Source organism: Vipera ursinii (assembly GCF_947247035.1).
Source record: "Vipera ursinii genome assembly, chromosome: 2".
Taxonomy (NCBI): domain Eukaryota; kingdom Metazoa; phylum Chordata; class Lepidosauria; order Squamata; family Viperidae; genus Vipera; species Vipera ursinii.
The window spans coordinates 118,463,789-118,490,486 of NC_139513.1; the positions used below are offsets into that span (position 1 = coordinate 118,463,789).

The window sequence follows — 26,698 nt, forward strand, 5'->3', positions numbered from 1 at the left end:
AGTTCCCTTAGCCATTCATCATATCAGGGGTCTTTAAACTTGGCCCTTTTATGTCTTGTGGAATTCAACTCCCAGAATTCCTCAGCCAGTGTGCCTGGCTGAGGAATTCTAGGAGTTCAAGTACACAAGTCATAAGAGGGCCACGTTTGAAGACCCCTGCATCATATGATTTAGCCTCTGGGCCCTTTATTATCTCTGTTGCTCTTCTCTACATAGGTCACTTAAAAATGGGTACCTTGCAGGTATTTATTTCCTGCTTGTTCCCACATTCATGCAAACAATTGAGACAGATATTGATGGTCAGCAAAACAAATGTCAATATAGTAGCCAAATCTCAGCCCAATCCACCTCACAGGATTGTTGTTGTGGAGAAAATAGGAAGAGGAAGGAGTAGTATGTATATTCACCATTTTGAGTTACTTATAACGGTGGGATAAAAAAAATCTAATAAATACCAGAAAGATTGAGGTCTTCTACCTGCTCCCCTGAAACTGGGAGCAGGGGGACAAAAAGTGAAGGAAATGGGGATGCTGTCTGGAGTCCTGCAGGCACAGATGACTTGGGCTTGCATTGCCCCATGCCTCTTAATTTCTTAAATGACCCAGTTGTACTGGGCCTGGAGAAGAGCCATAGAGGCATGGAATAAAGGAAGCAACAAGGAACTAAGGCTGATGTCTCAAGACATCTGTTGTTTTGGAGATCCTAGCAAGGCTCAGCTGTGCTGCTTCAGTGTTCACAGTTTTCTTACTCTAATCCTAATTCCTGGCACTGGAGCTCATTTTAGAAAGGTCCCATATAAATCTTGCTTCCTTGATCATGCTCTGCAGTTAGAGGCTTGACATTTACTCTTGGCAGTTAACAGTTTAGCACACAGTACAAGTTCACAATATTATGACTGAAATGTCCATGGGGAAAAAAATCAGATTAAAACTAACAAGATATAAAAAACATTCCAATGAACATAGGTTTATAATAAGTCAATCCAGAAATAATTCTTGTCATTCACATAAATTCCCCAGGAGTGTTCCATCTTTAAATGCTTCCAGAAGGATGGAAGTCTACAGTAATTTGCAGAGGGAGGCTGTTGCATAGGTTGGGCACAAACACTGGGGGAAAAATGCTTAGGAGACTCAGATCACTTTACCTTCCAGACATGGAGAACCAGCAGCAATTTCACCCAGGATACATGTAATAAAATTGGTTTGATTCTGGTTGGAGAATACAGTCCTGAAAGCAAACCATAAAGGATTTTATAGATTAACATCAGGACTTTGAATTGCACCCAAAAGCAGCAGAAACCCACTTGCAGCTCTGGTGTATTGACCTCATGATAGTGTCTGTCACACAACTGGGTTGCTGTACCCACTGCAAAATGAAGCTCCTGAGTGGTTTTCAAAGCAGCCTTATGAGGGGCACATTGGAGTGGTCCAAGCAAGTCATGAAGTTGGTGCCTGGTGTGAATGGAAGCTAGATAAAGAGTTATTTTCATGTGAGGATGGCGGCTATACAAATACGCTAAACAATTTTAAGGAAAAAACAGCATCATGATGTAGCTGGGGAATGTTGTGTGTTGCAATGAGAGGCAAGTGAGGAAAAAATGCTGTTGGGAAATATGCATTTGCTGTATAATTTTAAAACAATTATATTAGACCTTATGGTACATTGACAATTTCAAATGTTGGACTGACCTGGTAATCAATGTTTGATTGCCTGTACTGCATGGAAACTATGGCTCTTTACTTCTCTGTGATTTTTCTAATATTTTTATTCCTTGTTTAAGCAACGGTTTTCAAGAAATTACTTCAAATATTTAATTTTGTATTTCTCTTTCTATCTTTGAAATGGCTTCAGAGGAATTCTTGTCCAGCAAAAACAGAGTATTGTGGCACCTTAAGGACTAACCATTTTTAATTTTGCACACTGAGTTACTTTGTTACTTTGTTCTGTATGATAATAGAAGTGCTGATGGTGTGTCTATTTGTCACCTTGTTCCTAAATATCTCCTTCCAAAAAACCCCTGTGGTTTGCTGCTGGCTTATATGGAATCTGGGTAGCTCAAACTGTGGCTTGACTGTCTCTGAACTTATGGGTTATCTCAGTTTTGTTTAAGACACCCACCAAGAAATATCCATGGGTTGAAAAATGAGAGTCAAATGTCATTCTGACAGCTCAAAGTTCATACTATGTTTCAAACACTGAAGTTATTTTTATGGCTTACACAAAGTGACATTTGAAGTACCTCTTTCTATGATTTTGTAGCAACTTCTGATGTGGTGGGTTGCTGCTGTGTGCACCAGAGAGATGTAGCAGTGAAGGCTTTGAAGTTGAATTGTGGAGCCTAGCAACAGACATAGAAGCCACTTAAGTAACTTTGGGCCAGTCAGTCTCTCAGTTCAACAACACTCTGGAAGAGGGAGTTTGGTGTAGGCTGCCTTGAATTCCTAGAGGGAAGGCAGGCTGTACTGTGCGTCTATCCAATAAAAGACATTGGGGTTTTTTAATTCTCTGCCCAAATAGCAGAGGAACAAATGATCAGCTCCTAATTGACAAGATGATTTTAGAAAACAGTAAGAGAAGAAAGACTTAACATGAGCGTAGCTTGGATTGATTACAAGAAGGCATTCATATCATTGGATAAGAAAGTACCTAGAAAATAAAGGAGTCAGTGGAAACATGCTTTGTGCAAAGATCAATGGTACAATGGAAGACCCAAGTTGTTGGTCAATGGTGATAAACTAGGGGAAGGTTAATATGACGAGAATGATTTGGCTGCAGAGAATGAAAAGCATTTCATCAGAGTCATTCAGTGAACTTACGCCTAAGATAGCACCAAATGTAGGTCAGTTGGGAGGATGTTAACACACTCCTGTGGGAATACCGTATGGAGGTTGGCTGCCATTTGTTCCCGTCTCTAGTGTTACATGTAGCTTTCCAATAAACATACTTGATTGAGAATTGAGATGGCATACTCTTAAAATAGCTGAAAGTTAATTGCTTGAACCTTCCCTATCCTCTGGCCAACATCTGAGAATAATGCTTTCCTTTCATTGGTTTTAAATTTTCATTTGGCAGAATAATTCAGATAGTGTAGAGACCAGGGTTGTGGTTTGCTGAACAAAACCTCTCCAATAGGCAAGGAATTCCACTACATTCCTTGCTGAGAAGACAGGGACAGGTTTCCTTCTTGTTACAACTTGGTAAAAAAAAACCTACTTCCTCTCTATTCATATGACCGACCTTTGCTCTATTTTAAATTTTAGAGTCATCTCCTATCTTGGCTTCCTCCTGCTTGAGATAATATATTTAATGGGCAGAAAATGGCTTGAAGCTGTAGTTGCAAGTCTCAAGGCCACTGATTGAGGAGCTGGGTGGAAGTAAACCTAGGAAAAGGAAGGCAACAGCCAGAGATTTATATGGCAATAAAAATCATAGGATAAGACAGTGGTTTGCCAGTCTGACACCCGCAGATGTGTTGAGACCACTGGAGGCCATAATTTCTGGGAACTGGTGTCACAAAGTGCCCTTTTATTATTTGTAGCATTTTAATTTATGATAAAATCCTTTGTCAGAGATTCCTTCATTGGATTTTTGAAATTGAAGACTAATTTATTATTATATTTGTTTGTGTATTCCTGGTTCCATTGGGAAGAAGAACAGTATACAAATTATTTCACCAACCAAATCAGTAATAATAATCTACGAAAGTCTGGTATAGAATGAAGTGATGGAATATTATTATTCCCATTGGAGTTGGATGGCCAGAAAATTTAAAATAATAATAACAACAACAACAGTTTTCATGCATTGCTACCTATTGTATGTGATGCAATCCAATAGTATGTAGTAAAAATAAGCTGTTTCCACATATGTAGAAAGAAAACTGCCCAAATAGCAGATCTGCTCTTAATTAACAAGATGATTTTAGAAAACTGAAAGAGATGGAAGACTAACATGACTGTAGCTTGGATTGATTACAAGAAGGCATTCAACTGCCATATCACTGGATAATCAAGTTCCTAGAAATAATAGGAAGCAATGGAAGCAACCGACGATTTGTGCAAAGATCAATGGCACAACGGAAGACCAAGTTGTTGACAATGGTGATAAACTGGGAAAGGTTAATATGAAGAGAGGAATCTTTCAAGGAGACTCACTGTCACTGCCACTGTTTGTAATTGCATTGATTCCTCTGTCAACAGTACTGAACAAGTCAGGCTATGGCTATCAGACATCAAAAACACTTGCCAGGCTATCTTACTTCCTTTAGATGGACAATCTGAAGCTGCATGAAAAAAACATCTAAAATAGAATCAGTGCTCATCATTGTCTACATACAGTATATAGTAAAGAGGGAGGTTGGACAGGACCAAGGTGCCATCTTTACCCTCAGCAGGGTAAAATACCGTAGCGAAAAGTGAAAGGATTGAGGTATCTTATGGAAATAACATCAAGAGCCTGAATGAAGAAGATCACTACAAATATCTGGGCATCCTTCAGGCTGACAGCATCAATCACACTGAAATCAAGAAGAAGATTAGAAGTTAGCACATCATGAGAGTGAAGAGATCTCAAAGTCCAAACTCAGTGGAGAAAATACCATCAAGACAATTAGCACCTGGGCAAGTCCAGTCATTACATATACAGCTGGAATAATCAACGGGATTCCAGTGAAACTAAAATCCCTAATATGAAGACCAGAAAAATATTGACACTGAATCCACACAGTGACTTTACTTATCAACTTATCATCGGTGGGTATGGAATATATGCAAATACATGAGTTCATTCAAGAAGGGCACGGGAAAAATATCTGAAGGACAGGGAAGAACATGCACTAAAGCTAGTATACCATTAAGGCCTACTGAGTATTAGACAAACCAAACTGGTGTACAAGTAGCAATGATGGTCCATTGGAAGATCTGCAAGAAATACTATTTGTCTGCAAGCAAGAGCTGGTTGAACCACAAAATAGACAAAAGTGATAGAAAATGAAGAAGCTAAAGTGCTCTTTAGTTTTAAAATTAAAACCAACAAGCCTCTGTCACACAATATTTATTTATTTATTTATTTATTTATTTATTTATTTATTTATTTATTTATTTATTTGATTTATTTGATTTATTTGATTTATTTGATTTATTTGATTTATATACCGCCCTTCTCCCTAAGGACTCAGGGCGGTGAACAGTGACATAAATAATAGAGTGTACAAATATTGATATTGAAAATAAATTAAACCCTAATTTAGCCCAAATGTAGAAGATATCCCAGGCTTAACCATGACACTGTTTGTACTTAATCTGTGCCATCTCCTTCTAGCAGCTAACTAGATGGTCCACTGTTTTTCAGCTTCCTTGCAGAGGGTGGCACATGCTGTCTGTTGCTGTCTTCTCAATTCTGGCTTTGTATGTATTTGCTCTTAAGGGTTAGTCTTTTGCAGCCAGAATTAGCCCCTCTTGTCTCTTTCTTCAACTTTCCTGTTCTTAGCCATTGTTGTTTTGTTGTTATTTGCTCTGCCTGCTATACTTTTTTAATGGACTGGCCACGTAATACTTTGTCTTCCCATGTCTCTTTTCTGTTCTTCATTTAAGCTTTTTTGTAGGACAGTTTGGTGTCTCCAGTAGTCAGTAAACTCACATGGTATACTAGCTTCAGTGCATCTTCTTCACTGTCCTTCAGATATTCTTTCAAAGCACTTTTTATCCTAGTTAGTATTATTCTCCTTTTTCTTTCTTTTTTAATTTTTTTTAGGTATTTTCACTTTTGTTAAATTTGCTTCATCCATCAATTTTTCTTTTTCGCAATATAAAAAATACAGTGGAGATTTTAATATTAAGTAATTAACTTAGGATCAAATACCCTTACCATGTAATTGATACTTTGTTTTGAGTTTCAGTGGTTCTTATTTTAATAGAGTTTTTGACTTTGACTGAAAAAGCCAAATAGTTTTAGATTTGTAATATCGATATTTATTTATTTTATTATTATTAAACTTATATACCGCCCTTCTCCCGTAGGACTCAGGGCGGTTCACAAGGTTTTTTAAAACAGTACAACAAATTACATAGATTAAAAACAATTAAAATAATTAAACTAACCTTGAAACTAAAAAACCCAATAACAATTAAGATACAATTAAAACCCCAATTAATACCCTCAGTCCAGGCCAGAAAGCTCAAAGAGCCAGGACTTCATGTCCCGGTGGAATGAGCGGAGGTCAGGGGAAGTCCTAAGCTCTACAGGCAGCTGGTTCCAAAGGGCCGGCACACCCACAGAGAAGGCCCTAAATTGTAGTTAATATTGGTAGATTTTCTTCTTTCCTTTCTGTATTTTTAATATTTTGTTAACAGTCTATTATTTAAATAGTACTGTAAACATCACTTTATCGAAACGATGCAATGTATCAAGATGTATAACAATAAAAGAAAAAGAAAAGTATGCTGGGGGCAGCAGAACATTTGGACCAGCTCTAGGCAGAGGGAGATTTGGGAAATTATCTGCCAGCCATTTAAATGGGCAATACTGTATTTTTATTTCATGGGAAGAGGAGAGGATCTCCACCTGGGATGTTGGGTGTTATGCATTTTGGCTTAGTGAATTGTACATTGTACAAACAATGTACAACGTTTCATTGCCTCAGGCACAAATGTCTTGGCCAAGCCTGCAAACCTCTTACTATCTCTTTCACGTGAATAAAACTTAACCCAGAATGAGGGTGATGAAAGGGATGTCTTTTGCCCTTTCTGAGGTGTTATTTTTCCCCTGCTGACTTTAAGCAACCTTAGGTATCTTAAACCCATAAGCAGGGCAGGAGGCCATCAGCTGATCTTTCTGCTGTTTGGACCAGAAAATGCTTTTGGTTTTTGTTATTGATTTGCCGCTGTGTTTCCTAACTATCTTAGCTAACTGCCTGCCCAAGAGGTCTTCATCTAGGCCTGTGGTGGCGAACCTATGGCACGGGTGCCACAGGTGGCGCACAGAGCCCTCTCTGTGGGCACGCGCACTGTCACCCCAGTCCTGGGCCTTCAGCTGGGTTTTATAAAACCTTTTCGCTTTAGGCCTCCGCCGCCTCAAAACGTACCAAAAAAAAAAAAGGTTCAAACAATCAATTTCAACTTCTCGCGGGGGAAAAAAAAACTTCTCGCAAAGTTGGAATTGATTGATTGAACTTTTTAGTCCCACCCAGTCTGCGGTTAGCACTGCAGCCATGCCCACCCAATGGGCCACGCCCACACAATTGGCCACACCCGCCCAATGGGCCACGCCCGCCCGGCACCCGACGATACATAAGTGGGTTTTGGGTTGCAGTTTGGGCACTCGGTCTCTAAAAGGTTCGCCATCACTGATCTAGGCTGACATTGCCAGCCTGTGGTGACAACCAGAGGCCAGTGACTCCATTTGAAAAAGGAAGGAAGAAGTGGAAGACCTTTTTGGAGCATGTTCCTTCCTCAGGGTCTGGTCCAGGCTCCTCCTTCAGAAGTCTAGTCTTTCCAACAGTAATAGGAGTGTCAGAATATGATTGTTCTTCCACCTTTCAGTGTGAGCTCCATATATTCTCCCTGTAGATCAGCATTATAGCATTATAAATCAATCTCCACTCACGAGAACAGAACAATTTCTACCCTGCAACACCATAGCTGCTTTGTGTAGAGAACGAGGAAGATGACCTTGATAGAAATATGTAAGAACTGTTACCTAGGGCTAGGCAAAGGGGCTGAACCATTTTTTAAAAAATACATTAAAATAATGAGGTAATTTTAGGAAGTGGGCACAGGTGGATGCCTTTCTAATTCACTGGAATATAAGGAGGACAATCAAATCCCAAGGTGCTTTTCCAAAAGATAACTGGACTTTCATGGGGTGTTTTTTTCTTGAAAACATTTTGCTTCACATCCAGGAAGCTTCTTCAGTTCTGACTGAATGGTGGGGAATGGAAGAATTTGCAGTCATTTCCTTGTTAGCACTCTGAGAGTAGTTGAGCCAGCCACTTGAAGGGTTACCTGAATCATATTGCAAATGGGTGTGCGTTTATCCCACTATTATTATTATTATTATTATTATTATTATTATTATTATTATTATTATTATTATTATTATTATTATTTACAAATAATAAATTGTTATGCTCCCCCTGTGACAGCATGGGCCATACTGCTATTTTGATCCCAGGCACCATCAATAGCTTACAGATGATATACTGTCTGGTTAGAAATGCTTTATTTGTTCCTTCAGCAAGCACCAGCTGGGTTGTTAAGTAAATAACGTTTACTTCTCTTCCATGATTATAGGATCCTTCTATAACTGAGGAAGTCAGTGGATTCAGGTATAGCATGCTGACTAAGTAAATAAAATCATAGCAAGTGGGATTGTTTCATTGCTTAAGAAAGCCAATGAAGCCATGTTAGCAAGATGGCCACATGGGAAAGTGTCAGAACTACCTGTGAATGACTTTACTTTGGGAAACCACTACGTGGTCTTTGATCTTGTCTTCTGTTTCTCTTTTCCCCTTGTGACACACTGCATTCTCCTCTTCCGTAACGATAGTTTACAGTTGGCATAGACTAGATCGGGGTAGGCAACCTTGGCTCTTTTATGACTCATGGACTTCAACTCCCAGAATTCCTGAGCCAGCATGGCTCAGCTTGGAAACCTGTCCTTTTCCCCTCAGCTTGGCTGGCTCAGGAATTCTGAGAGTTGAAATCCACAAATCATAAAAGAGCCAAGATTGCCAACCCTCCTGGTCTAGATCAGAGGTCCCCGATCTTTTGAGCACCAGGGACCGATTCCATGAAGAGAAGTTTTTCCGCGGACCGGAGGGGGTGTGGTTTCATGTGCTGCCTGCATCCTGTGGATGGGGCTTTGCCGCTTTGTACTGCCCGGTTTCTGGCATGCCGTGGCCCAGTGCTTTTTCTTGCTAACAGAGAATAAATCTTTTTTCTGACTGACTGCAGGACCTTGGAAGGGAAATTTTCCATCCCGACTGAGACTTTTTTTTTGTATATTAAACCTGTTCCAAGTTAGGCAGTTGTTAAGCATGGGGGCCAACAGGAAAAAAAATCAATCTGTGGGTTATGTAGCTGTTTGTGTTACAGAGTGGGTTATGCAATTTTGGATTGAAACTTTTAAATGTTGTTTTTGTAAATGTGCTTTCAAGTCAGTCTTTGATTCCTGGAGACTGTCTGGAGAAGGTTTTCTTGGCTACATTTTCGGATGTGGTTTGCAACTACCTTCTTCCTAGGTCTGAGAGTGTGAATGGACCAAAGCCACTTAGCTGGAATTGTGCCTAAAGTAGGCCTTGAACTCACAGTCCCCTGATTTTTAGCATGGTGCCTTAACCAATATTCCTCTTTGAAGAATTGTACCACTCCAAAATTACCTGTGAGCTAAGCCTTCTGTGGTAGAGCCAAATAAATTAACCTTTTACAGCTGAATAATGTTCTAATAGTTACAAAATCTTGGAAATAAGCTTGAGAAATGCAGATTTTTTTTTTCAAAAAGTGTAGGATAGTTGCTTAAATATATTCCAGAAATACTGAAATACTGCTTCTTGGTTGGTTGATTTGGAATGACTGTGCTGCAACATTATTTAATCAACACTAAGCTATAACTAAATTTTATTTGGGACCCTGTTTATGAAGGACTGCTAAGCTCATATCCAAATGCAACCTTCCCCCCCCCCCAAATGTATTTGGAAAACAGGCCTCATTGTGCCTAGCTCTTACCTTGTACGTGCTGGCAGGGGATGATGGAAGATGTCATTCAAATGGGAACAGCTGGTCTTCTCAGTCTTGTACTCTTCCAGTGGTGTTGGACCACAGCACCTGATGACTGAGAATAATGGGAATTTTAATCCAATATTCCTAAACAGTGTCAACCTGTAGAAGATTGAAATAACTGGTATTAACCAATTTCAGTTATTTGGGGTTGCATAGAGCCCTAAGGGTTCCATCAGAGGTTACTAGAGGTTCTTTGGAGAGCATGATTTCTTTCTTTTCTTTTTTTTAAAACCAAACATAACCTCTCCAACCTCCAACGTTGGGTTGGCCTGCTAGAGTATCTGCAGATCCTGGACAGGGGTGAGAGTTGTGCATACATGTGCAAACAGGGAGGTGACCAGAAGACTGAGCTGAGCTGAGGAGGGAATTGAGTGAGGAATAAAGAAGAGAGGAGAGAGGAGCAGCAGGTGGTGTGTGTGAGAGAGAGAGTCTGTAAGAGAGAGTCATTCTCTCCTTGTGAGGGCTCTCCTTGCCAGTGCATGCCTGCCTTTCTCCAGGTACAGCGGCCCAGGGGCCTCCGTCTCAGGGCAGGTGCAGAAGATCTGGGCTAAGCTGGGCTGGGAATCAGCAACCTCAGGAGCCATCCACAAAGGTATGGGAGAGGGGGGGCAGAAGAAAGAAGTTTAATTCTTTATTTTAATTTAAGAACGCTTCTAATGTACATGTATAGGTGTGCACAGCAGACAAATGTAATAATTTTGTAACTTCTGCCCTGCATTTGAGTCTAAGTATGTAGGAGTTCCTGAAGCTTGACAAACATTTGAAAGATTCTTCCAGGTGCAAAGAGGTTGAGAAATATAGCAGACACATCTCCAAAACAGTATGTTTTAGCAATGCAATATAAATAGCGGCGTATATTTGATTGGTAAGAGAAAATTATAGTTGATTGGTAAGAGAAGGACTCACTGGAGAAGAGCCTAATGCTGGGAAAGGTTGAGGGCAAGAGAAGAAGGGGACAACAGAGAATGAGGTGCTGGATGGAGTCACTGAAGCAGTTGGCGTGAGCCTAAATCAGGGGTGTCAAACTCAATTTCATTGAGGGCCGCATCAGCATTGCGGTTGCCCTCAAGGGGCCGGGTGGGCGTGGCCTACTGGGTGGGCGTGGCCAGCTCTACTACGTTTGCATCAAGGGTGCCTATGGGGGCCTGGGCAGGAGTGGGACAGGTCTGAGGGTCTCTGGCAAAAGGAGGGTCTCTGGGCCGGGGCCAAGGCAGTGGGGGCTGTTCCAGGATGGCTTTGCGGGCCACATGAAACCACTTTGTGGGCCGGATCTGGCCCCCGGGCCTTGTGTTTGACATGTCTAGCCTAAATGGACTCCAGAAGATGGTAGAGGACAGGAAGGCCTGGAGGAACGTTGTCCATGGGGTTGTGATGGGTCGGACAAGACTTTGCAACTAACAACAACAACAAGAAGAGAAAATTCTCTCATCTTATGTGGTTGCATGCTAAGGCTTTATTTATGCACCTTCACTCTCTCCAGCATGGTGCCCTGCAAATGAATTGGATTTTCCACCTTCGTGATTCCCCAGCTAACGTGGCTTGCAAAGATTATTTCGTTGCCTTCTGCTATTTCATTCCTGTAGAGAGAAACCTTTGTTTTCCTGCTGAGAGAAGAGTTTCTGTTTCTGCCATGCCAGGTCACTTATTCAATTTTTGTTCAAGAAATGCCTTAGTGGTTCAGAAAAGGCCGATTCTCATCATGTGGCTTTGAGCTCCTTGGCCACAATAGCCCTTGTCTTGGTTGCAGTCACCCTCAAGAAGAAGGGAGGTTAAAGGAGCTAAGCCATGGCTTCTGATGGTCCTCCTTTCATTCTGTAAGCATGGCAAACCAGTCGTCGTTAAATGCTCCTCCTTGGCAGGTTGCCTGTCATGGAAAAACAAGTCATCCAGGCCCTAGATACGACTGTCTGCCAACTGATGAGGCATGTTATTATGCTGGTGGAGTGTGAATTCCAGTATTTTGCCATTGTACTTGCTAGGTGATTAAAAGAAAAGAAAGAATTCTTGAGGGCAGTGCTGGCAGCTGAGTTTGGTGACCATTCTTGTGTAATTAGTCACACTCTCTGTGAATGGGCTGCTCGCTTGGCAAAGGAACATGACCCCAGTTTTCTCTTCATTTATTCGTTATTTTATTTTATTTTATTTTATTTTATTTTATTTTATTTTATTTTATTTTATTTTATTTATTTATTTATTTATTTATTTATTTATTTATTTATTTATTTATTTATTTATTTATTTATTTATTTATTTATTATGGGACTTATATGCCGCCCTATCTCCCAGAGGACTCAGGGCGGCTAACAATAAAAACCAACAATACAAAAGTTTTTAAAAAAATTAAATAACAGCCCCAAATATTAATTATACAGTTAAAATTAAGACTTTTAAAAACCCATCATCAATCCAGGTCAGCCTGATGGAAGAAGAATGTCTTGAGGTTGCGGCGAAAGGACCGGAGGTCCGGGGCCATCCGAAGCTCAAGGGGGAGTTGATTCCACAGGGCTGGCGCTCCCACAGAGAAGGCCCTCCCCCTGGGGGTCGCCAGCCGACATTGTCTGGCCGACGGCACCCTGAGGAGGCCCTCTCTGTGTGAGCGCACTGGGCGATGGGAAGTTGTCCCCGGCAGCAGACGGTCCTGCAGATATCCCGGGCCTAAGCCATTTTGCTTTTTGTAAAACAACTTAAGATAGTTCCTATTTTGCCTTACAATAACAACTGGTAGAGAGACTAATTGGTCCAAAGTCACCCACAGAACATTTGTGGCCGAGAGTAGACTAGAAACTGGACCTTCCTAATCCTATCCCTACCCCTTAACTATTACACCACATTGGGGGGGTGCATATCGTTCAAACCTGGCCTTCCTGCCATGAGATAAATTGCAGAGACCTTTGCCAGCAACAGCTTGAATAAAGCATCATATAGGAAAAATGGGGGGGGAGGGGATGACACACTGCTGTTTTGGCCTTCCAGAGTAGATGATAACTCCTTAATAAAACTTCCACTAGATTTCAGGCAGGTTAAATAATCTTACCAATGCATAACTTCCCACTGGAAATAGAACACTATTTTACTTTTAGGCTAAATTTGACTCGGGAAGTTGCATGTCTTTGTGGTGCATTTAGTATGTTAAGCACCCTGAAATGAAATTTAAAGCCCTGCATGGTTATGAAAAGATTGGTGTCCAACCGCCTGCTGTAGGATCCCCAAGAGCAAGAAATATCCATAGGAGGTGCAGGAGTCGACCTGGGATCTCTCCGATAATCACAAGAAGCTAATAAGATATATGAACTTCAATCCATTGTGTCCGTTTCAGGATCACCAAAAAAAAAAACCCTTCGCCCTGTTGTATTCCTGCTTATCTTGGGGAGGTTGGCTGAAGTCCTTTCTGCCAGCTCTGGTGGTCTCTGATACCAGCTGGTGTTGTTTTCCTTTTTGTGGATTGTATCGACTTGCATAAATATTTTCTCCCTCAACATTCAGATGGCAGTGGTCCCAAAATTTATAATGGATAAGGCAAACTACTAATGCATCAGCCCCTCTTTCTCTGTTGACACGAGCTCTATTTCTTGCCCGCTCAAGCACTTTGAGAATTGCTGTATAGGATGCTTGTTCTCCTGGGATGCTTGAGGGCCTGGATTATTTATTACATTGCTCCCTTCCTGAGAGGGGCCTCTTAAACATTTATGGCTTCCTCTTCCATGCAATGTATTCTTGCTGGGATGCTGGACTAAGGGTTGCTGTTCTTCTCCAAAAGAAGAGTTCCCACTTTAAGGTAGCTATAAATCTAATACAGGAGGCTTATCTGCTGGGAGTAATGAAAACAGATGCTCTCAATTTTTTACCTCATGTACACACACAAACACCCACCTGATACCTCATATGTCTCAGAAATGAGAAAATGGCTAAACTAGCTATAATAGCATGCTTCGACTGAATTATGTTATATAGCTGTTTTATCCTAGTCATATATCTCTATAAATTTTGAAGCATGTAGAGCAGGGATGTCATACACGCAATGTCACGTGACATGTCGTGACGTATTGCGACTTTTTCCCCATTGCTGGCAATGGGGTGGGCGCAGTTTCAGCATGACGCATCCAACCCACTAGCCGGCAGTTTGACACCCCTGATGTAGACATTGGTCTGATAATCTAGTTTAGAAATGTTTCAGCAGATAGCTGTTCTTATCTGACCATTAAAGCTTAGCGGGACCAGACTGGTTAGTCCTTATATGGGCTGTAGATAAGACTGGGGAGCTGGAAAGAAAAATCTACAAGGCCAGGACAACCACTTCCATAGGATATATAGACATCATCTTAAAACATCCATGAGACAAACTTGACTTGAAGGAGATTTTTCTATTTTAGTGACCTATGATTAGGAGAATGATGACAACCTACCCCATATTTCTGTTTTTTAAAATATATATTTACCCTTCAAATACTGTATATTACGGAGCAGCTAAAATAGTATATTTAAAGCACCATGTGATAGCTAATGTAGTGTTCCACAAAGTGTGTATTTCCTATATCGAACCATTGCTCACGTTGGCTGGGATTTCTGATTATTTCAATTGATTTATCTGGAGAGGGGCACATTGGTGAGGAAGGAATGTGTTAAAGCCATGGTGATGCCCCTTAACAGTAGCATCCATCTGCAGATCACATCAGCAGGTAATTAAAAGTTAGAAAGCTGAAAAACCTAGTTAAAAATACTCTTGGCAAGAGCTAGGAAGAATTAAGAATTTTCCATGCTGGCTGGGGAATTCTGGGAGTTGCACATATTAAAGTTGCAAAGGTTGAGAAACACTAGTATTCCTAAGAAAAGGAACAATCTCTCTGTTTATCTTCTATGCGCTTGAACTTGCCTAATAAAAATATTGCAATCTATATTAAGCCTCCTTGTTTACCATTTTTCTCCTCCCGGTAAGCCTTCAAGGTGCCACAGTAAGGCTCTTGTTTATATTAGGCCAGCGCATAAAGCTTGAACAACATGAGGCCACTGTCCTCTAACGGCCATGTGTGTCATTGCAGTGAATTTTTGGTGGCCTCTTGCATTCTCTTTTTCTAAAGACCAGCAATTTCATATGAGAGATCTTTAAGATGGTTAATGGTTAACTATCAATCTGCTGTCAGTAAGGCCCAGAACTTTTTCTTACCCCTATTTGTCTCAGCTTTTCAAAATCTTACATTTTTTAAAATGCCTTTTCACTTGAGAGTGAATTCAGAATTTCTGCAGATCCATTCATTCATCTATCAAACTTGAATGTTACCCAACTCCACTGATTTGTGGGGCGGGGCCTCACAACAATCCATACAAGGAAATCACAATAAAACTAATTACCAAGAAGTGGTGGGGGAGGAAGAAGACACAATATGGCAAGAATGACAGATTGGATAGATAGTCTTCATAGTTCTTCTAAACAATAGCAGAGTGAGGGCCATCCAGATCTTGGGAGAACCTCATTCCAGAAGGTAGGCGCTGTTCAGAGAAGGTGCACCTCAAAGACCTTTTAGATGACATTGATTAATCAAAGGAACCCAGAGCATGCTAACCTGCAAGATTGAATTGGCCGGGCAGATTCTTCTTCTTTATTAGTTCCACTGTCATGCTTTGCCTCTTGAGCAGATTTGTGCTGTGCTGTCATATAAATAATGGTGACTTGACCTCACCCAATTGAAACCTCTAGCTGACCTTTGTTGGGCTTGGAAAATGAACAGAGCTGATTAGTACTAGAATGGGAAACCACTAACCCAGAGGCCCCCAACCTTTTGAACACCAGGGACTGGTTCCATGGAGAGAGGTTTTTTCTATGGACCAGAGGGGGCATGGTTTCATGTGATGCTTACATCCTGTGGATGGGGCTTCACTTATTTGTGCGGCCCAGTTTCTGGCATGCTGCGACCCGGTACTGGGGGTTGGGGGACCCTGCACTAACCAATCAGTGGTATAAACCAGATTAGGAAACTATCCTGGAACAAGGCAATGACAAAATATTTCCATAACATTGCCCAGGAATATAACACCACCAGGAAAATTACACAAAGACGTATGTAAGGTCACCAATCAAGCTTGACTTGAAGATCTTTTATATTTTACCCCAAGTTGCTGGTATATAATTATTGCCATTGGAGCTCAGGTAAGGACATGGCTTTTCAATGCTGTTAATGGCATTGGTGTATCATACCTTTCTTGGAACTTTTCAAGAGATTATTCTTATCCTATTGGAATGTGATTAGTTGGTTATAAAGATGAAGCGGGGAATCTTTTCTCTTGGATATAAGTACAACATTGCCACACGAAGGACTGCACAAACAGGTGCTATTTTATGGAGTCTTTGAGACTCCTGTTATAGTCTGTGATCTGATGTATATAATAACCGAGTCACCTTCTACATGTTATATATAAGATATTATTAGACCATTGTGTAAGCTGTTAGGAGCGGTTAGCTTTTCCCATGGTAGTATTAATAGGTCAAAAGGCTGAGGCAGCCTAATCTAAATAGCTCCAGTAGTAAAGCTGGTGAGGTAACATAAGTGGCACTGTAAACCCTAGCTGACCCATCCAGTAATTGCAAAATCTCAACTGTTTGTGTTCTATCCCTTGTAGCATGACTCTTGCCATTCTCTGAAGCTTTCTTCTTCCTGCAGAGAATGATACAACTACTGGTCAGTGTGAATCGGTCAGGATGATTAATCCTTGAAGGTCCCTTGTGTAAACAGATTTAGGATGACTGAGGGAAAGTTTCAATTCTGAAATGAGTGAGAACTGTGGTAAGGGGTATAAACCAACCATGGATCCTGCTTTGGAAGGTTGAAAAAGTCTACTTGGGGAATGGACTGTTTCCGAAGCCATCAGCTTTGATTCCAGTCTGAATCCAAATCTTACTACAGGAAAACGGCAACTTCATTTCTGTGGCTCCTTCTGGAAGTCAGTGAACAACTGAAGTGTTTTTAAAAATGGTATAAAAGAATTGATTTCAACATTTGGATTAATGCCATAGTCCCTTGAGGAGATGCCAAACTTCAAACAAACAAGTGTTTTCTGTACAAGAACAGTGTGCGTTTGTGTGTGTGTGTGTGTGTGTGTGTGTGTGTGTAGGGGTACTTAATGTAAAAAGAAATAAGATTGTGGAGGCTTTGGGGGGAAAACTTGCAGCATTCACAAGGACAGATTTAAAGAGAATAGTGCTTTTAAAGTTGATCTGAAGGAATGTAAAAACAGCATTTGTTTTTAATCCACCCAGTGAGTTTGAATATCTTTTTTCAAAATATACTTTATTTTGCAGAAATTACAGTTTAGGGAAAGGGTCAATAACTTAGGAGGCTACTAAAAGTCAGACCCCCAAACCTTTTCATCATTTTTAAGCAGAGCTCCAAGACTTGACAATATTTTTTTTAAAAAGCCCGGAATGATGTGCCCTTTCTGACAGTTTCTGTTTCATGTCCAAACTGCTTATACGGAACCCATTAATGTTTGGTACTCCTTCTGTTTACAAAAAGTTTTTAACCTACTGTACAGACACTGGTCCTGTATCCTCATTTGGAAATATTGGCCTGTAATTTGAAATCTGAAGTATTTCCCTTTCTAGTTAAACACAATTTCCTGAAAAGGCACAAAATAATGCAATATGCATTACCTTTACAGGTAGTCCTCATTTAAAGACACAATTGTTGACGGGCAGGTCTGTTGTTAAATGAGACTCAATGAGACCCAATGTGACCACAATTTGCATTTTTTCTGCTGATTTCTCCATTGACTACTTGTTAGAATAGCAATAGCAACAGCACTTATATATTGCCCCATAGTGCTTTACACAGCATTCTCTGGGTGGTTTACAATGTCCGCATATTGCCCTCAACAATCTGGGCCTTGGTGGAGCAGTGGGCTAATGCCTCCTTAAGTAACACCAGCTGCCTGCAATTAGTGCAGGTTCGCATCCCACCAGGCTCAAGGTTGACTCAGCCTTCCATCCTTCCGAGGTAGGTAAAATGAGGACCCAGATTGTTGGGGGCAATTAAGCTGACTTTGTAATAATGCCGCTTGGGGGTGTGTGTGAAAGCCCTAATAAGCAGGCATATACATAGAATGAAGGCTACTGCTAAGTTTGTAAGCCGCCCTGAGTCTTCGGAGAAGGGCGGGATATAAATGGAATTAAAATAAATAAATAAAAATAAAAATTTTACCATCCTCTGAAGGATGGAAGGCTGAATCAACCTTGAGCCCTGACAGGATCGAACTCCAGGCAGTAGGCAAAGTTTGCCTGCAATACTACATTCTAACTACCAAGACTCCTTCTACAGCCTAAAAGCTGACCGTGAAGCTCACAAATGGCGATCATGGAATTGTGGGATGCTGTGACATTGGTAAATGCCACCAGTCACATGACTGCAGTTGTAAGTGTGAGGAGCCATCGATAAATTTACTTTTCAGCACCCTCATAACTTTGAACAGTTGCTAAGCAAGGCTGTCATTAAGTGAGGACTACCTGTAATCATACTATAGAAATCCCCCTTACTAGCTTAGTAATTTTACGAAGGCAGGGTACAAATGAATTAAAATAAATTAATATTGATTAGTCAAAGTCTTCTGGTTGATGCGTGTCTAAATCCTGAGCTGGAAAATGAAAACAATGCAGTTGTGGTTTTGCATTACTATTGTTAATTGGTTTCTTTTTTTTTGCCTGAGTGCCCTTAGAGTTTTTATATTGTTTTGTAACTGCTTATCTTTTTTTAGACACCTAGTGTGGCAGACCTGCAAATCAAAATTAATTTGTTAATTAATCTTTTTGCACATTACCAGGCTGCTCTGCCTCCCTGAAACCAGCTGTGGGTGTTGCTTAATAAATGTTTAATATGTTAATCTATTGATCCATCACCCTCCCTAAGTCTTCTTTCCCTAACCTGGAGCTTTCAAACTACAGTACATTGGGACTGCATTTCCTCTGGTGGCTGGGGCTGATGGTTGGAAATTACAAGGAGGATGCCTTTAAATGCAGGGAAGATGGCCTTTAATAAAATGAACACGAGAGAGTACTTGGTTTTAAATTCCTCACTTCTTTCCTCATTACAGATAGACTAATACCTTCCAGTCCAAGATGGCAGACAGCGATAAAAATGGAAGCAGCCGTTCTAGCACCAGCAACAGTCGACTTCAGAGCAAGAAGCCCCCCAACCTTTCTATAATGATCCCACCAGTGAAGACAGAAGAAGAAAGCAGCCAAACAGTGGTATGAATTATTGAGATCCATAAATGTCTATTAACTGTGAGATTTCCATTGTTACGTGCTATCTAGAAAGGTGTCTCTTATAATAATAGTGCATTACAGCAATACAAAAAAAAAGTTTCAAAATAAAAAACGTGAACCGGGCTGTTTCAAGCACAAAGCAGTGTTTTGTACTTTAAAGCCAGTTGCTCTAAGTCAAAACACTTCCCAAATGCTCTTTATAATCTGTTTCACTCTTGAAAGCAATCTGATGTTGGTGGTTGTTCTGAGTCTCAAAGAACTAGCTTTCACCTCCCATATGGGAATGATCATGGGCTGAATTGTTCAACCCCACCATCATAGACTAGTGTTAACACCCTGACACTTAGAAAGGAGTGGGACGGCTGAAATTCAGTGCTCCTAACTCTCAACTTTGGTGCAGAAGGATACAATGCTCCACAGCTTCAAACATTGCTGAAAGATCTAATAGGAAAACAGATCTAATAGGAAAACATCCATTCTAGACAATCTGCTTCAACCAGTCTCTTTTGTGTCTATCACCTTCTGCAGAATCTTCCCTGAAAGGGGAAGATGAGAGACTAGATGTAAATTGTCTAATAAGAGTCTACCAGGCATTCACTTCTTCTGGCTGCAGTATTCAAACATGCAAATATGCTGCGGTGTTCTCTCCTTATAGGGTGGGTGTTAAGAGGTCCAAGCTAAATTGGATCTCAATTGATCAGAATTGTTATGTTTCAGCAAAGCATTCCTGAATCCAGACAATCTGTCCTTAGATGGACCGTCTTCCAAAAAGCCACCATAGTAATAATCAGCCAGTTAAATTACAGTACTTTAGCTTTTATCAATCACACTGACTTGCTATGTCGCGCCATTTAAAAGCATTGTCTATTCTCCTGCATATACTGTATGTGAGTGCTCACTAGCTAATGACAAGGGGGAACGGATCACATAAGCGCAGTAAAATCGTTTGTAAGCTCCAGCCAGTTCTCTGGCATTCTACAGAAACTTTTTATGAATGTTGCACTTCCAGGAGGAGAAAATTTCATCCATCCCATCCCTTATTCCATTGCTTTTTTTCCTTTTCTCTTTCACTGGTCCTTAGGTTATAAACTGCTCAGAGGAAATATGATCTATGTACCATTTTATCCTCACACAAATATCTATGTCTGACTAACTAGCTTGCCCAGCTTATCTAGTCATGAACTGGAGAAAGGGCCTGATCCCTCACTGATCAGAAAGTATAATTTCTTGAGAATTTATAATTTATGTGGATAGTCGAGTGGTCTTTGGATCAAACCCCCCTCCCCATCTTTCTTGCTGATGACCTCAATGTCTCCTTTTAGCTTCTGAAAAAAAACCCAGCTCTTCAGAAGAGTGTGAGCCTCCAAGAGTCGAGATTGAAAAGACAGGACAGCAACTTTGAAAGACATCCCGCCTTGCATAGGCAAACCTCATTGTCCCAGAGTATTCGCAAGTAAGGAGAACTTTATCCTATCACATTAGTTTATTGTTATTTCTTTGACTTATTTCTTCCATTTATTCAGCTGCCCCTCTCATAGCAACGACTTTGGGCAGCTCGTAACATTTAAAAGCGAAGCAATAGCGTAATATGAAACATTAATGACAGCTAAGGATAATTTGTGACTCTGTGGGCGTTTGATTTTTGTGCTTGTTGGACTGTTAGTAATGTTTGAAACCCACTTTCTGGTCCTTGTAGGTGGACTTAGACTTACTGAATTTATTTGTACACTTAACCCTTTTTCCTCTTGAGAATATATAGGCTCTCAGTTTAACTGAATGGCATTATATTTTCAATAAGTGCTTTAAATGCTTTAAAGAGCCTTGGTGGAGCAGTGGGCTAATGCCTCCCTAAGTAACACCAGCTGCCTGCAATTAGTGCAGGTTCGAGTCCCACCAGGCTCAAGGTTGACTCAGCCTTCCATCCTTCCGAGGTAGGTAAAATGAGGACCCAGATTGTTGGGGGCAATAAGCTGACTTTGTAATAATGCCGCTTGGGGGGAGCTGAAAGCCCTAATAAGCAGGCATATACATAGAATGAAGGCTATTGCTAAGCACATTGATTTGTGCTTCTTAGATTGTAAGCCGCCCTGAGTCTTCGGAGAAGGGCGGGATATAAATGGGATTAAAATAAAAATAAAATAAATAAATAAATATTAGCCATTGCTTGAACCTGGGTTTGCTCAAAACTGAGAGCTGTGTCAAAACAAGGGGAAAGAAGGCAGATACATATCAACTATTTATTGTGACCTATTTTAAATTGCAGGTAGACCTCGGCTTGCGTCCACAGTTGGGATTTTGGTTGTTCATCAGTGTGGTCATTAACTGACTCCTCACACGACAGGGCCTAATTTTATGACAATTTTACCACAAATTAAATTCATCATGGTAGTTAAGCAAATTACATAGTCCTTATGTGAATCTTGTGGCCATTAAGTGAATCTGGCATCCCCAGTTGACTTTGCCTGCAGGAAGCTGGCTGAGAAGTTCACAAATTGTGATCACATGACTGCAATATGCGGCAACCCCTGTAAATGCAAGTTGGCTGCCAAGGACAGGTTGTAAGTCACTTTTGGTGGTAACTTTGGACCATCCTTAAACAAATGGTTGTAAGTCAGGGACTACCTGTATGTGAGATAGTTGTGTTATTGTTCCCTCTCCATCTCAGCTACTAAGCATGGCTATGGCTTTTCACAGAACAGAGACAGAGTAATTTCCAGATGCTGTAAAGGAAAACAGATGAAAGAAAACTTATTCATAAAAAGTTACTCAGCCCTACCATAAAAATTGCTGTGTCTTATTTATACCACAGGGTAGATTCTGGTTATTTTTCCTTAAACGTATTTTGAGGATTTGATGAAAACACTGAATATTTCTATCCACAATACTCCATGTTTACTCTGTCAGCTTTAAAAATGTCCCCTACAACTACCCTACCCCCTTCCATCTGTGAAAACACATCCATTGATCGGCCATTCCTGGAAGCAAAGCTAGATAAAGGATTAGGCCTGGATGGAGTAGTTACTTTCTTAAAATTTTGAAGTTACTTGTGAAGCCATGGATGTCCTGTGACATTTGTCTCCTCTCCTCCTGCACTCAGAGGAGCTGCTCAGTGGTTTGGTGTCAGCAATGACTGGGATGGAAAGCAACACAGTTGGCAGCGCAAGAGCCTTCAGCACTGCAGCCTGCGCTACGGAAAACTCAAACCTGCCTACAGGGAAATAGAAGTGAGCAGCCAGGAGGTGCCTTCTTTCCAAGGCACAGAATCCCCAAAGCCAACAAAAATGCCCAAGGTAGGTGTCATTGCACAAGAGAGTTGGTAACACAAAGATACTGTCATGCTGTAGAGAAGATTTGACTGTGGAGAAGAAATTATAATCCCTCTTGGATGTACAGCCTGAGAAAAAAGGGCCAGCAGAAAGCCAGAACTTCATCTTTTGAAAGTCTCCAAGTTCAGCTCATTACCAAGTGGAAAAGTCTAGTGTCAGGCAATTTTATTTATTTTATTTTATTTTAATCCCATTTATATCCTGCCCTTCTCCGAAGACTCAGGGCGGCTTACAATTTTAAAGCACAAATCAATGTGCTTAGGAATAGCCTTCATTCTATGTATATGCCTGCTTATTATGGCTTTCGCCGCCCCCCCCCCCCCAAGCGGCATTATTACAAAGTCAGCTTATTGCCTCCAACAATCTGGGTCCTCATTTTACCTACCTCGGAAGGGTGGAAGGCTGAGTCAACCTTGAGCCTGGTGGGATGCGAACATGCACTAATTGCAGGCAGCTGGTGTTACTTAAGGAGGCATTAGCCCACTGCTCCACCAAGGCAATAACAAACTCCACTTCAGGGTTTGGGAAGCCACAGTCAGCCAGAGGAAATCCTACTGGATTATCTGAGGTGAAGAACAAGATGGCACCCCTCTATGCACACAAGTCATCTAACTGTTCAGGAGGCCAGCTTATGGCTGTGAAGGAAATTACCTGGCATTGTCCCACCTCATTTGCCATTGAGGTGATGGCCTCCTTCTGCTTAATGAAAGAGTTGATCTTAATTCTCCCTTCGTGTAAAGAAACTTAAAGGGGTAATGGGCGGCCACAGTCGAATATCATCTGTGTAAAAGGACTCAATATGAAACGATGGGGAAAATCAAGACTGAAAGGGATCAGGGAGATGTTGGTCAGAGGAAATCCTATGAGGGGAGGTGAATCAAGCATTTATCTAAAGCACCATCCTATGGTTGATACGATTTAAGTTTAAATCAACATTCCTGTTCCATTTCAACACTGAGTACAAGACTAATTGCTTCAATTGTTTTATCCTTTCAGATTGTAGATCCTTTGGCCCGAGGCCGTCCCTTCAGGCACCCAGATGAAGTGGATCGTCCACGTACTCCACATCCTGTCCTTCCTCCTCTGACTCCTGGAGTTGTGTCCTTGGCATCATTAGGTAGTGTACGGTCAGGCTACGCCCGCCTGCCCCGCAGGAAAAGGGAATCAGTGGCCCATATGAGCTTTAAGGCAGCTGCAGCAATTATCAGAGTAAGTTCTAGTTTTATGGTAAAGCTCTGAGCTACAATTCCTTATTTCTTTAGATAATGGTGTCTAGGATATTGTATGTGGTATGTGGTATGTGCTGCTTCCTTATCTTTCTATTCAGCAACAGTATCACCAGAACTCCAGAGAGGGGAAAAAAGTTGTTGATCTATAGGATTTCAATTCAAATCTGAACTGGAAAATAAATTAAATCTCAGTTTGCAATTACTTCTATTTCTGAGATGGTCATATGTGTCGGCAGTTATATTGGATGGGAGGGCATTTATGTTTTTTGCTGTATTCTCCTATTTCACAGTTCCTGGGGATGATTTTTCTGAAACTTTGCATTAAATCCTAATTTCAACGAGATTGAATCCTAATTTCAGCGAGATTGAAGAATCAGTTACTTTACTTTTGAAAAAGTTATATGTTATATTTTGTTGTGCTGTTACTTCTAAGTTTGTATTTGAACTCTGGAATTCTGTGAATTCATGAAAATATAATTGCCTTGACAGACTTTGATGATTTCATATTCCGAGCTTCCTAAAGCTGAGAGTTATGAAGTGGGTTGTCCTGAGAAAGGTCACGATCAAAAGGAAACTGTTTGATGGGAACACAAATATTCCCTTTATAAGACTGGAAATCTAAATAGGTGCACAATAGAAGTAAAAGCGTATTCTCGATTCAGAACATCTGAACAAAAGAATCACCAGAGGGAGCTGTTGTCTGGCCCAGAAAAAGAATGGAGAAGTAGATTTAGCGACATTTGACTGGAAGGTTGATGCTGTGTAAAATCATCTACTTCATAATTGGAGCCAATGTTAACATTATTGACTTATACCCAACAGACAGTGCTTCAAAACAGATTTACTGAAATAAACCTGTAGCTATCTTGGCTTAAACTATATCTCAAACCTGGTTAGCTATAGCTCCAGAGTGTTTAGTCATGTACCAAGCCCTGTGTCTTCCTCTTAGCAGGCGTCTTCCTTTTTGGAAGGCAACTTCAGGGCTGATCATATCTCTGTAACTCCAGGTGGAGTTGAAACTGCTGATAATAGATGGTGAATCATTGATAGTGAGTGAAGGCTTCCTGCCTGAGCAGGGGGTTGGACTAGATGATCTCCAAGGTGCCTTCCAACTTTACTACTACTACTACAATTATTATTATTATTATTATTATTATTATTATTATTATTATTATTATTATTATTATTATTATTATTAATAATAATATTAATATTAACCCGACCATTCACCATTCCAATTTGTTTCTTACAATAGGGGCGTTCCATTCTGGATCCATCAGTGCAAAAACGCAGGGGCAACAAACGGAGCTTTATGTATCCTAGCTTCATGGACGATGATGTGGTGGATGGCATGGATACATTTGACTCTTCCTTCTTCAGTAAGGCAAGCATGGTTCCATGGCCTTCCTGTTACATGCTCCTCCTCTGCTCTGACAGTTCAGTTTTGCTCCTTCTATGGTTCCTGCTATCCTCTTGTTAAATTTGCAAAGGGAAGGACCTGCAACAATTCAGCAAATCGTTTCATGGATTTTGAGAGCTTTCTCATTTCTTCTTTACTGAACCTCCCTCCCGTTCCCTTTTTTCCAGTTTGTGATGCTGCGCTACTGTAAATTAAAAATCTTTGTCCCATTTCAAAGCAGGCCTTTGTTTCAAGCAAGTGGTCACGCTTGGTGTCTTCTGATCATCCTGGGAGAAGCTTCAACTCCAGCCCTCTGAACTAAAACCTAAGGCTGCCAGGCAAAAGGGATATTGAAGGTTCTTAAGCAGGGGTCTTCAAACTTGGCCCTTTTATGACTTGTGGACTTCAACTCCCAGAATTCCTCAGCCAGGCATGCTGGCTGAGGAATTCTGGAAGTTGAAGTCCACAAGTCATAAAAGGGCCAAGTTTGAAGATCCCTATTATTAAGTCTTTGTAGCCACCTAGATCTTTGCAGCCCAGATCTAGTAATTTTACTATTGCTTATATATAAACGTTTTAAGGTGGATATGCTAGCCTCACCCATTCATGAGAATACAACCCCAAGGGCTGCTCTTCTCGAAGAGGATTGGGATCTTTTTCAGAAATAAATAGGTGTGAATACCCAGCAGCCCCACATGTGAGTAAGATCATTCCTGAGGCTAGGCAAAAAGATTAATAGGATCAATTACATTTCAAAATAAAATAAAACATAGCCTCTGTTAATTAAACCATATCAAACTTTGCTACATAAACTTTTAGGAGCTTGAATATTTTATTATTATTAAAACATTCCTTGCTGTAAGCTATGGCCTTTTCACCATCAGTTTAAAGAAAGCAAAACAGTTCATCAACAGCTAAGCTTCCAAGGTGGGCGATTTAAACTGAGCCGTGCTTGCCTTGAATTCCTGTTGATGCCTACTATATTCTATTTTGACTTGTACTGTACCTGTAGCATGAGGACAAGTCACAAGGAAAACAGCTGGAATATAAATATTTGGGTTGCTTTTAATCTAGGCATGCCTGGACATGTCCTTTGCCCAGAGGAATTATCTAGCAAATGGGGAGGGGAGATAGATTAATCACATCCTGCCACTAGCATTGTTCCACTTTTAAAAAATGGTCACAAAGTGGTGTTCCTGGTGTTTCTATCCAGCAGGGGCTCTCACTGTGTGAAGGTAAGGCTCCTTCAACACATTTTACCTGGCCTCATTCCTATAATTGCACTCTCTGTATTTTGAAGCGTTATTTGTTTAGCAAAGGCACTGTTGATGTGTATTTTTTTTTTGCTCAGAAAATATTACAAGGGTCCACTGTGCTACTGTCTAATTGATTTCCTTATGTTCCTTTTATATTGCACTATTCACACAGCTTGCTAAGCTTTACTAAAGCTTACATGTGAACATGCATAATCACTTCTGCTGGTTCTTCTTGTAAATGAGCATGGCTAGCAAATTATGGGCAATGCTACAGAGGGCCAGCCAGAGATCCTGGATCAAAAAAAAATGCTAGATGCTGAGTTCACAGCCTGTAAGTTGTGGATTCCATGTGAAGTGGGGCAAAGAGGAAGACTGGGGATGAATGAAAGAAGTTGCTTAAATGTATTTTGCTTAATTTCCCCACCACCACCACCATCACCACATTTTTCCATAGATGAATTC

At 40.7% G+C, this 26,698-nt stretch overlaps 1 protein-coding gene across 1 annotated transcript in view; it reads left to right on the plus strand.

Annotated features, from left to right (window-relative positions):
- RHBDF2 (rhomboid 5 homolog 2) overlaps nucleotides 1-26,698 on the plus strand; it is an 86,397-nt gene that overhangs the window by 30,798 nt on the left and 28,901 nt on the right. Inside the window, exons 2-6 of the mRNA XM_083354983.1 lie at nucleotides 18,852-19,008; nucleotides 20,349-20,479; nucleotides 22,124-22,316; nucleotides 23,349-23,561; nucleotides 24,837-24,965. Coding sequence (XP_083211109.1) covers nucleotides 18,877-19,008; nucleotides 20,349-20,479; nucleotides 22,124-22,316; nucleotides 23,349-23,561; nucleotides 24,837-24,965 — 798 coding nt within the window. The 5' untranslated portion in view covers nucleotides 18,852-18,876. The remainder of the gene's footprint in view (nucleotides 1-18,851; nucleotides 19,009-20,348; nucleotides 20,480-22,123; nucleotides 22,317-23,348; nucleotides 23,562-24,836; nucleotides 24,966-26,698) is intronic.